The sequence below is a fragment of the Delphinus delphis genome, chromosome 17 (genome assembly GCF_949987515.2).
Source record: "Delphinus delphis chromosome 17, mDelDel1.2, whole genome shotgun sequence".
NCBI classification, from domain to species: domain Eukaryota; kingdom Metazoa; phylum Chordata; class Mammalia; order Artiodactyla; family Delphinidae; genus Delphinus; species Delphinus delphis.
In genome coordinates, this window is record NC_082699.1 from 39,420,035 (window position 1) to 39,433,004 (window position 12,970).

A 12,970-nucleotide genomic window follows, 5' to 3' on the forward strand; every position below is an offset into this window, starting at 1 on the left:
CATAGGAAAATTCTAGATTCCCAGAAGGAAAGCAGTAGGTATGAACCACACTGTTTGCACAAATAAGTTAGGCACAGTAAACCACTCATTAGAAAATGGTGGGAACCCTTTTGAAATCCAGGTTCCCAGATGCCTGCCAAGAGCCTGCCTTGTAAGCAGGCTTTTCTTAGCAAAGCACATGCCCCCTCTCCCATTATACACTTTTGGATGAGGATATGATATCAAAATAAATGCTTCCATTCAGAAAGAGGAAGAGTGAGAGACGCATTAACCACTGGTCCATAGCAATTTTGAAATCCTACTAGGTAAATATGACGTCTTCCTCCTCTGGGGAATGTTTCTTGATTAGGCCCTAGTTGTTTTCCTTGGAAGTAGTTTCCCAGTTCATTGTTCTTTGTCATCCTTGGCTTCATCCTCTGGAGGTCCTTCCGTTTCTGTTATCCTTCTGAACCATATCTGAAAGTGGCTTTGGAGACTATGCCATCCTTAGGAGCTGAACAGCTTTCGTAAATAGATTCTTTCCCATAGGGAGTTCAGGGGCCATTTATATAAATTTGCTCATATAAGATAAAGGCAGTGAGTCACCTACAGATCTAGTTCAAAGGTTAGCAGCAAGAAAACTTTTTGGGAGCTGGAAAATAATAATCCATCTGCGTGACAAAACATTTTATAAAACTGTTTCCTGTGAATAGTTGCAATTTTAATACTAATTTTTAAATTATTTTAGGTAACAGGATCACAAACAGAATATTACTAGAGTACCTTGATTATCAGCAGCTTTTTTTTTTTTTTGACATTTTTATTTTAGACTGCAAAAAATAAAAACGAGCAAACAAACAGACAACAAAAAACTTGAAATAGGCTTGTCAAATGATGTAAATTCATCCTTTCCAGGGAAGCAGAAGATAGACCAGTGCAGGTTATCCTCAAGGCCACATATATCCTGCTTCACTGCTGCTTGCACTCTGCTGGGTTTTGATCCTTCTTTGGGTCATAGTCTGGATTATTTTCCACATCTCCTTCTTCTTCCCCTTCCTCATCTGCTTCTTCACCCTCTTCATCATAATCATCATCATCTTCAATAGCTTCTCCAGTAAAGTATAACACTGATCTTGGGATTATATGCTCACGTAAAAAGTGACCAATTTCAAAGTCCACAGCAAGGATAGCTTCAGCCATCATCCAGATGTCCACTTTCAGGAACTTCAGGAGGGGCAAAAACATTAAAGAGTCATTAGAAACTTTTTTGGTCACAGTATGAATTGTCCCACATCCCTTGTGTTTCTGTTTCTTCGTAATGGTTTTCAAAGTGACATTCTTCCCTTTTTTTCCAATCTATCTGGCACACTGTACAACCCATAATTTCTGGTCCATCAAAAGAAAAAGGATCAGAATCATCTGGTTCTGACCTCATCCTATATGTCTTTGTCAGCCCTTCATTTGTCAAATATTCATTGGGTTCAAAGTGAAGTTCTAAGACAAAACTCATAGGCTGACCAGCATCTGAGAACTTCACTTCAATATCTTTCAAGTGCTTCAGAATAGGTTCATCCCGTTCCTGAACCATGTCACTGACCAACATTCTTAAACATGGTCAGCCAAAATTCAGGAATTCCCTTGGGGTCTTCTTTTTCTTCATCCTTTTTCTCATCTACAATCTTGGCCTTTTATTTTAACTCCTCCGAAATTTTATCTTCCTCATCTGGTTTCCATTCACATTCTTCTTCTATAGGCTCATAAATGGCATAATGATCTCAAATCGCATATCAAATAGAGGCTGATAGGGAACAGCATACCTTCTTTCAAGATCATGAACTCCCTCATAGAACTTGGCTTCTATCTGTGCACATTTAACTTGAAGGTTTTTGAGAGCATTCACACATCTTTTAACTACCCTAGACAAGTTGTCGATGTCTGCCGTGTTGTATGAATGCCAAATATCAGTGGCTAGCAGGGGGAGCCAGGCGGCCAGAGGTGTGCAGGCAGGGACTCAGGGCGGCGGTGGGAGGAGCAGAAGCTATCAGCTACTTTTGATTACAGGAAAGAGACACATGAGAACAGAATTGGCCCATTTGTAGTCAGGAAAGAAGAGGAAAATAGGAATCCAAAATTTCTGGGGCTTGTAGTGTTGAAATTAGTATTGTTTGTCTTTTTAACTAGGAAAAAATATTCAATAAAATTGAGAAATACTTTAAGTAACAAAGGCTGATTAAGATGAATCCTTAGGGCAACGCCCAAATCAAGGGCATGACTGTCACATAGTTTGTTAAAATGTATGAATGGATTAAAGTAGCTCCTACTAACTCCTTTCAGTTGAATAAAGCACTCAGGGAAAAAGAACAAAGGGTGTGGCTTTATGTGGCAAATAAACAAAGCTTCATAAGCTCAAAATACTTGTAGTTAAAGAGAGGCTTATCTAGAAGAATTGTGGGTATAGTTATTGGAGTATGGAGTTGACTGGAATCAAGTAGGTAAAAAGCCAACAAAATTGTCTTTTCTTTGCAAAAATGAATGATTTAATTTTTAAAAATTAAGGTATAACTAACATATCATAAAATGCACAGAATCAGGGCTTCCCTGGTGGCGCAGTGGTTAAGAATCAGCCTGCCAATTCAGGGGACACGGGTTCAAGCCCTGGTCCGGGAAGATACCACATGCCGCGGAGCAGCCAAGCCCATGCGCCACAGCTACTGAGCCTGTGCTCTAGAGCCCATGAGTCACAACTACTGAGCCCGTGTGCCACAACTACTGAACCCTGCACGCCTAGAGCCTGTGCTTCACAACAAGAGAAGCCACCGCAATGAGAAGCCCGTGCACCACAACAAAGAGTAGCCCCTGCTGGCCACCACTAGAGAAAGCTTGTGTGCAGCAATGAAGACCCAACGCAGCCATAAATAAATAAATAAATAAATAAATAAATAAATAGAAAAGAAAGCCCTGATTAAAAAAAAATGCACAGAATCATAGGTATTTAATTAAATGAGTTTGGGTACTTGACTACAACTAAGATACATAACATTCCCTTATCCCGGAAAGTTCTTTAGTGTCCCTTTCCAGGAGATTTTCCCTGTACCCCCCAAAACAACCACTCTTCTGATATTTTTCAATATTGATTAACTTTGCATGTTCTAGAATTTCATATAAATGAAGTCATACAACATATATGTCCTTGTGCCTGGGTTCTTTCACTTAGCTCAATATGTTATCCTTTAAAAATATAATCATTTTGAGATTCATTCTTCTTGCTGTAAGTGTTCTTGCTTTCCCTATTGGACATCTGAGTAATTTCCAGTATTCTGCTATTATGAATAAGGCTGCTGTGAATACTTGGACGAATCTTTTTGTGGACATCTATTTTTATTTCTCTTAGGTAAAAACCTAGGAGAATTGCTGGCTAAGCTTTGAGAGAGACATACTGTCAAAAGAACTGCCAGCCTAGATTAAGGACACAACTATTCATGTCTTAAAATGATGTATGAGTCCCTAACTTTCTACATGCAGAAAGCAGGCTGAGTAAGCTGCTCTAAGGGTATCTTTCTTGAGAAGGAGTGAGTGTGTTTTGCCTTTGGGAGGGAAGTAGACATTTGTGACTAATGGGGCAAATCCTGGTGGATCCTTCTATTGTTCCCAAATGTTTTCTCCCTGCCCTGAAAGTGGATTATACATTCCTTCCCATTACCATGTGATTTGGATTGCCTCTCTGAAGTGGAGTATACTTCCCTACCCCGTTGTCAGGTTTATCCATGTGACTTTCCAGGGCCAATGGAATGTGAGTGGAAGTAGCAGTGTACTAGTTCTGACCAGAAATTATAAGAGGCATTGTATGTTTTTGTCTGTTCTGCTGCTCTTTTCCTTTGTAATGAGAACAGCATGTCCCAAATAGGGACTGATTCCATTCTGGAATTCTGAAGATACAAGAAGAGCCACAGCTAATCTGAAGTCTGGAATTGAGTGGAGAGTGACTGCTGACCCCAAAACCACAGTAACATGAATGAGAATTAAATATATGTTCTGTAAGCCACTGGTAATATGGGGGTCACTTTTTTACTACAGCAAAGCTGACTAATAAGAGTAATCATTTAAAACGTTTTGGAAAATACAGTATAAGGAAGGTATTTAAACAATTTAGAGATAGCTCCTATAAAATAGTATTTTCCCCTGATTACAAAAATATATTTTTAGGGTAGAAAATGTGAAAATAGAGATAAGTATAATAAAAATATATGCATAATTCCAGTAGATAATAACTATTCTTAAAATTTTGGCAAGTACTGCTTATATTTTTTTCAATGTATTTATACTTTTTCCTTTCTTTTTTTTACTTTTTGTGAAATTGAATCCTACAATTTTTTTTTCTTTTGGCCGTGTGGCTTGCCGGATCTCAGTTCCCCGACCGGGGATTGAATGCTGGTTGAGCCATGGAAGTGAAAGCCTGGAATCCTAACCACTAGGCCACCAGGCCCATGATAATTTTTTAATATAAATTTACTTATTATTTATTTATTTATTTTTGGCTGCATTGGATCTTCGTTGCTACACGCGGGCTTTCTCTAGTTGCGGCGAATGGGGGCTATACTTCATTGTGGTGCATGAGCTTCTCATTGTGGTGGCTTCTCTTGTTGAGGAGCACGGGCTCTAGGAGCGCGTGCTTTAGAAGTTGCGGCTCGCGGGCTCAGTAGTCATGGCATGCAGGCTTAGTTGCTCCGCAGCATGTGGGATCTTCCCAGACCAGGGATCGAACCCATGTCCCCTGCATTGGCAGACGGGTTCTTAACCACTGTGCCACCAGGGAAGTCCCCCGTGATAATTTTTTTTTTTTGCGGTATGTGGGCCTCTCACTGCTGTGGCCTCTCGCGTTACGGAGCACAGGCTCCGGACACGCAGGCTCTGGACGCGCAGGCTCAGCCGCTTCGCGGCATGTGGGATCTTCCCGGACCGGGGCACGAACCCGTGTCCCCTGCATCGGCAGGCGGACTCTCAACCACTGCGCCACCAGGGAAGCCCCCGTGATAATGTTTTAATAAATAATTTCCAGGGCCCAGAGCTCTTTATTTTCTCTAAAATATATACACTTATACCAAACACTGATAGCTTGATTCCAGCTTTGACTCTTTACAAAATCTTCCATAAACAAAATAGCACTAAGGTAAAGCATTTATATATAAGATTTGGTTGAATATATTTTTTGTAATAGCCCTTGATAATTAGGATTAATTTGTCATTGTCGAAGACTTAATTTAAAAAAAAAACAGAAAAAGATACATATTTAGAAACTTTGTAGCACTTTTACCAAATTGCCATGGTAGGTAAGTTTTTTTTTTTTTTTTTTTTAGTAAGCATTTTAACATCTTTATTGGAGTATAATTGCTTTACAATGGTATGTTAGTTTCAGCTTCACAACAAAATGAATCAGTTATATATATACATATATTCCCATATCTCTTCCCGCTTGCGTCTCCCTCCCTCCCACCCTCCCTATCCCACCCCTCCAGGCGGTCACAAAGCACCGAGCTGATCTCCCTGTGCTATGCGGCTGCTTCCCACTAGCTATCTACCTTACGTTTGGTAGTGTATATATGTCCATGCCTCTTTATCGCTTTGTCACCGTTTACACTTCCCCCTCCCCATAGCCTCAAGAGACGAAATTGAGCTATTTGTAATGAGGTGGATAGACCTAGAGTCTGTCATACAGAGTGAAGTAAGTCAGAAAGAGAGAGACAAATACCGTATGCTAACACATATATATGGAATTTAAAAAAAAAAAATGTCATGAAAAACCTAGGGGTGAAACAGGTAAGTTTTTTTATTAGTCTGTTTATAGTTTACATTGTGTCAACATTGCTTTAATTAACTGTCTTTTTTTTTTTTTTTTTTTTGCGGTACGCGGGCCTCTCACTGTTGTGGCCTCTCCCGTTGCGGAGCACAGGCTCCGGACGCGCAGGCTCAGCGGCCATGGCTCACGGGCCCAGCCGCTCCGCCGCATGTGGGATCTTCCTGGACCGGGGCACAAACCCGTGTTCCCTACATCGGCAGGCGGACTCTCAACCACTGCGCCACCAGGGAAGCCCATCTGTCATATATTTTTGCAAGTATGCTTCTGTAGCCCAATAATAATACCTATTGATAGTATTTACTGATCTCTTACTATGTGCCAGGCCAAATGCTTTACACGTACTATTGGAAGCAGTGATTTTATTTTATTTATTTATTTATTTAACATCTTTATTGGAGTATAATTGCTTTACAATGTTGTGTTAGTTTCTGCTGTATAACAAAGTGAATCAGCTATATGTACACATATATCCCCATATCCCCTCTCTCTTGCGTCTCCCTCCCACTCTCCCTATCCCACCCCTCTAGGTGGTCACGAAGCACTGAGCTGATCTCCCTGTGCTATGCAGCTGCTTCCCACTAGCTATCTGTTTTACACTTGGTAGTGTATATATGTCCATGCCACTCTCTCACTTCATCCTAGCTTACCTTTCCCCCTCCCCATGTCCTCAAGTCCATTCTCTACATCTGCATCTTTATTCCTGTCCTGCCCCTGGGTTCTTCAGAACCATTTTTTTTTTTTAGATTTCATATATATGTGTTAGCATACAGTATTTGATTTACTCTTTGTGACCTACTTCACTCTGTATGACAGTTTCTAGGTCCATCCACCTCACTACAAATAACTCAATTTCATTTCTTTTTATGGCTGAGTAATATTCCACTGTATATATGTGCCACATCTTCTTTATCCATTCATCTGTCAGTGGACACTTAGGTTGCTCCCATGTCTTGGCTATTGTAAATGGAGCTGCAATGAACATTGTGGTACATGTCTCTTTTGAATTATGGTTTTCTCAGGGTATATGCCCAGTACTGGGATTGCTGGGTCATATGGTAGTTCTATTTTTAGTTTTTTAAGGAACCTCCATACTGTTTTCCATAGTGATTGTATCAATTTACATTCCCACCAGCAGTGCAGGAGGGTTCCCTTTTCTCCACACCCTCTCCAGCATTTACTGTTTGTAGATTTTTTTTGATGATGGCTATTGTGACACGTGTGAGGTGATACCTCATTGTAGTTTTGATTTTCATTTCTCTAATGATTGGTGATGTTGAGCATCCTTTAATGTGTTTGTTGGCAATCTGTATATCTTCTTTGGAGAAATGTCTATTTAGGTCTTCTGCCCATTTTTGGATTGGGTTGTTTGTTTTTTTGATATTGAGCTGCATGAGCTGCTTGTATATTTTGGAGATTAATCCTTTTTCAGTTGGAAAGCAGTAATTTTAAAGCAATTGTGTCATGCTGATTATTTTTTTAAATTTTTATTTTGTTTATTTACTTATTTTTTATTTTGGCTGCACCGAAGGCTTGTGGGATCTTAGTTCCCTGACCAGGGATTGAATCCGCACCCTTGGCAGTGAAAGCACAGAGTCCTAACCACTGGACTTCCAGGGAGTTCCCTGATTCTAATGTTTGATTTATTGGGTAGTGTCTTTCAAGCACTTTGAATATAATTCTTATTAATTTAGTGATATCTAGCTAGTTATTCTATTTAATGTTTCTAGTATACTATACAAATTAATATTTATTGAATAATGTTTTGAAAATAGCTAAGTTAATAAGTCAACCAGTTTGTTTTTATAAACCTCTCAGTCATTTAATAATGTAACACTGGGCTTTGGGCCTTTAGGCCTGGGCTTAATTTACTGAATCTTTTTTTTCCCCTATAGTTTTATTGAGATATAGTTGACATACAGCACTGTATAAGCATAATGATTTGACTTGCATACATCATGAAATGATTATCACAAAAGTTTAGTGAACACCTCATATAGATGCAAAATTAAAGAAATAGAAAAACATTTTTTTCCTTGTGATGAGAACTCTTTTAAGATTTTACTTTCTTAACAATTTTCATATGTAACATATAGCAGTGTTAATTATATTTATCATGTTGTATATTATATCCTTAGTACTTATTTATCTTACAGCTGGAAGTTTGTACATTTTGACTGCCTTCATTCAGTTCCCTCTCCCCCACCTCTCATCTCTGGTAACCACAAGTCTGATCTTTTTCTCTATGAGTTTGTTTGTTTTTGAGGTATAATTGAGCTACAATACTATGTTAGTTCCTATTACACAACATAGTGATTTGCTATTTCTGTAGATTTCAAAATGATCACCACCGTAAGTCAGGTTGTCATCTGTCACTATAATTATTGACTATATTCCTCACACTGTACATTTCATACCTGTGATTCATTTATTTTGCAACTGGAAGTTTGTACCTCTTAATCTCCCTCACCTATTTCTCTCCTCCCCTCACCTCTCTGCTCTTTGGCAACCACCTGTTTGTTCTCTGTATCTATGACACTGTTTCTGTTTTGTTATGTTTGTTCATTTGTTTTGTTTTTTAGATTCCACATATAAGTGAAATCATATAGTATTTGTTATTATTATACTAAATTATAGTAAATAGCTATAACAGGACTAAACCATCCTGTGTGTTCAAAATTCAAATGTGTTTTATGTTTTCATCAAAAAGTATTTACATAGGGGCTTCCCTGGGGGCGCAGTGGTTAAGAATCCGCCCGCCAATGCAGGGGACACGGGTTCAAGTCCTGGTCTGGGAAGATCCCACATGCTGTGGGGCAGCTAAGCCTGTGCGCCACAACTACTGACCCTGCGCTCTAGAGCCCGTGTGCCACAACTACTGAAGCCCACGCGCCTAGAGCCCATGCTCCACAACAAGAGAAGCCACCGCAGTGAGAAGCCCGCACACGGCAACAAAGAGTAGCCCCTGCTCGTCGCAATTAGAGAAAGCCTGCGTGCTGCAACGAAGACCCAACACAACCAAAAAATAAATAAATAATTTTAAAAAATTATTTACATATATATAATGTGAATACTTCGTATATGATGTTGTATATGACGTTTTAAATACATAATCATGAAAAGTCATTGAATTGTACAATTTAAAGAGCTGTATGTAATTTATAGTATGTAAATTATTCCTCAATAAAAACATTTCTTGATAAGGAAAAAAATAACAATAGTAATTCTGAATGAACCTGTTTTTTTTTTCTCTAGATATTCGGTAGTATGTTCCTTTTATTCCTTTTTTAAATTAATAGACTTTAATTTTAAATTTATAGAAGAAGTGAGCAGACAGTATAGTACAGAGTTCCCATTTTACATGCCCCGCCCCACAGAATTTTCCCTATTATTGACATTTTATATTAGTATGGTACATTTGTTACAATTAATGAACTAATATTGATACATTATTTTTAACTAAAGTCCATACTTTATTCATATTTCCTTAGTGTTTATCTAATGTCCTTTTCTGTTCCAGGATCACATCCAGGATACCACATTACATACAGTTATCATGTCTCCTTAGACTTCTGTTGGCTGTGACAGTTTCTCAGACTTTCCTTGTTTTTGATGACCTTGACAGTTTTGAGGAGTACTGGTCAGATATATTGTAGGATGCCCCTCCCTTGGAATTTGTCTGCTGTTTTTCTAATGATTAGACTGGGATTATGGGTTTTGGGGAGGAAGACCACAGTTAGAATGCCATTTTTGTCACATCATATCAAGGATACATACAACCTTTGATTACTTTTTTCTTTTTAATAGAAGTCCATAAATATAAATATCATCCACAACTGATTACTTTTAATATGGTTTTTCAGATATATTATTTCAGCGCTTTGCAAAGATATTCATTGGCTGTCTTGCAGCAGTTACTAGTGGTATGATGTATGCTCTCTATTTATCAGCGTACCATGAACGGAAATTCTGGTTTTCCAACAGGCAGGTAAGAAGAAAGAATTTTGAGCATATGAACGTTTGTTTTAATATTTAATGTTAATTTAAATAATGTGTTTTCCAGGGAGCCAAAACATGCATGGTAAGTATGACACGTGCTTTTTTTTTGGTTGGTACTCAGGCTTCTCATTGCCGTGGCCTCTCTCGTTTTGGAGCACAGGCTCCGGACGCGCAGGCTCAGCAGCCATGGTTCACGGGCCCAGCCGCTGCGCGGCATGTGGGATCCTTCCGGACCGGGGCATGAACCCGTGTCCCCTGCATCGGCAGGCGGTCTCTCAACCACTGTGCCACCAGGGAAGCCCGAGAAGTGCTTAATGTTATGCTGTAAGCCAGTAGGAACAAAATGGTATAGAAGCTGTCTTGAGTCACAGTATCAACCTTGAAAAATTTAATAGCATGTATTTCAAGGTGGTAGAACAGAAATTATGAGGGGGCTTTCCTTCATGCAATTGATTTATCGGGACTTTTGATGACAGTGAAATGTTATGAAGTTTAGTCAGCTTTTTCGTAGTTTTGGTAGTTTACATTTAAGAAACAGTCTGTGGCAGTTTCAGCATCAAAATATTTTAATTTTTAGATTAGAATGTTTTGAAGTGCTGAAAATGATTAGCAGACATAACAGTATTTATTAAAATGTTGCCTTATATTAGTATGTTTAATGTTTGGTTTTAAATCATGTTAATCACAGACTCTACTCACTATAGTTATATTCATAATTTGTTTGGCCTTTGAATAAGTTTGTTTTCAGACTTACCTTCGCAATCAGGTATACCTGTAATATACATTGGCAAAGTTCGTGGTGTTACCACTTGACTCTAAAGTTTTTTTATTTTTGTTTTAACCCAAACTCTTTTTTGTTGTTGTTCTTATTTTTGAGCGAGTAGTCAAGCTGACTAAATGTTTTTAAGGCATTGATTTATCTAACACCACCAAAACATTTAACTGAATAATTACTCACCTGTATTGATTTGACCAAGGATTTTGTATAGCCTATTTCCTTGAAAATGTTATGAAGATTAAGTATTAGTTGTTCTCAACACTGGATGTACAATAGAAAAATCTGGGATGATTTAAAAAATAACTTCCCTCACAGATTCTTAGGTGGGGTGGGGCGAGTGTCTGGGGTCAATATTGCACAAAATCTTTCCATGTGATTCTGTTATGTAGGCAGAATTGAGAACAATAAGGTTTAAAAATCTAGAAGACATTCATGAAGAGCATTGTGATGAGCCAGGAGCATTGGCATCATCTGGGAGCTTGTTCAGAATTGCAGCTTCTCAGGCCACACTTTAGAATCAGAACCTATGTTTGAATAAGATCTCTAGAAGTTTTATATGAACATTAACTTTGAGAAGCACTGATTAAGAGTGCTTAATCACATCTTTGAAATCACATCTTAGAAAAATCAGTACCCATTCATAAAAAATAATTTTGAAGAAATTTATTTAGACTAATAAGCTCTAGATGAGAAGAAAAAAGGGTTCACTGGTCAAATAAATCTAGGAAAGACTTTATAGAGATTCTCAGTGCATAATGAATAGTGAAACTGAAAAGTTGCAATGAAAAAACTAATTTAATTTTCTCGAATCCAGCCTTTACATAGCTTATTTAACTCTTTTTAGGTAACACCCATTAATACCTTAGGAAATTCTGTTGATCAAACTTTGGGGAAACTGCTCTGAAATCTTTTGTATTAATTGATAAAATTATGCATGAAAATAAACATGTTTCATTTTAAAAGATTATAGATTTATGAAAGTTTGATTCAGCATGAAAAGCACAGGTTTCAGTGTTTTTGACTACCTATATTCTTGGTTCTGTACAGCCTAATTTTAGGAATTTTAAGATTCACTTACATTTCTAGGAGTTCATTTGAAAAGAACTGGTTAGTTATCTGCTGCTCTTGGAAAGCCCTAATTAAGGGCTTGCTGTTCTGGATACCTAGGGAAGTGGAATAGCAATAGAAAAATAATACTTTCTTTTTAAACTTACATTTTTATTATGGACTTCTGACACCTCAACCATCATTTTTTACTTCCTGCTATACTGTTCTTGTTCTCCTTATGGTACTACTTTGGGTTTTCCTTCCAGATTTTTCTTATGTATAATAGGCAAATAACTTACGAGTTACCATCTAGTTTAAACCTTAAGTATTTCATTAAAGTGATTGTCAGATTATTGAAAAGTTTAATCTTATTAATGTGGCCACTAGTGGTTAAAGGAAAATTCAAACATGTCTTTGAATAAAAGGATAAATAAATAGCATTAATTTGGAATATGAGGAGAGAAAAAGATTGCAGTTGAAATTTAAGACACTGGTATTTAAATAATCATTTCATTTTCTTTTAGGAGCTTGAACGGGAAATTACATTTCAGGGTGATAGTGCCATTTATTATTCTTATTATAAGGATATGTTAAAGGCACCTTCATTTGAAAGAGGTATGATAACTACATTTGTATATTTAGTAACAATATTTTCCTAAAATAAAACATTGTTCTTATATGTGGGAGCACTTGAATGTGGAGATTTGTCTCAGAATATAGGTATTGGTCTTTCTTGTAGTTAATTTAAAAATTGGAAAAATGAGGCACAGATTATTATATTTTGAGATCCTTCTTGGTAATAAAGTATTTAATGACCTCTGAATAACATGTTCAATTCTTGTAAAAGCAGAATAAATAATCTGGAGAAAAATTTTTCTGGCTTTAGGTGTATACGAACTGACACACAATAACAAAACTGTATCTCTGAAGACTATAAATGCAGTGCAGCAAATGTCTCTATATCCAGAACTTATTGCCAGCGTTTTATATCAAGCAACTGGTAGCAATGTATGTGTTTCTTTTGACTTTAATATTTATTTTCTCACATATTTATGAATCCTCAAAATTATATATTGTCATCCTATTATCTCCTTCTCTCTTTTTTTCCCCAATTAGGAGATTATTGAGCCAGTATATTTCTATATTGGCATTGTTTTTGGATTGCAAGGAATATATGTCACTGCTTTATTTGTTACAAGTTGGCTTATGAGTGGAACTTGGCTAGCAGGAATGCTAACTGTTGCATGGTTCATTATTAACAGGTAAGAAAGGTGTTTTTAATTAAGTTTTACAATTTTTTGTGACTGTGGTAGAGT

The 12,970-nt window shown here is 37.4% G+C and overlaps 1 protein-coding gene and 1 pseudogene across 1 annotated transcript in view; one reads left to right on the top strand and one right to left on the bottom strand.

Moving 5' to 3' along the window:
- The window catches only part of DPY19L4 (dpy-19 like 4), a 62,872-nt gene that overhangs the window by 6,910 nt on the left and 42,992 nt on the right, over nt 1–12,970 (top strand). Inside the window, exons 3-6 of the mRNA XM_059994919.1 lie at nt 9,694–9,818; nt 12,179–12,269; nt 12,541–12,662; nt 12,771–12,916. Coding sequence (XP_059850902.1) covers nt 9,694–9,818; nt 12,179–12,269; nt 12,541–12,662; nt 12,771–12,916 — 484 coding nt within the window. The remainder of the gene's footprint in view (nt 1–9,693; nt 9,819–12,178; nt 12,270–12,540; nt 12,663–12,770; nt 12,917–12,970) is intronic.
- LOC132440248 (nucleosome assembly protein 1-like 1 pseudogene) lies at nt 801–1,901 on the bottom strand (annotated as a pseudogene).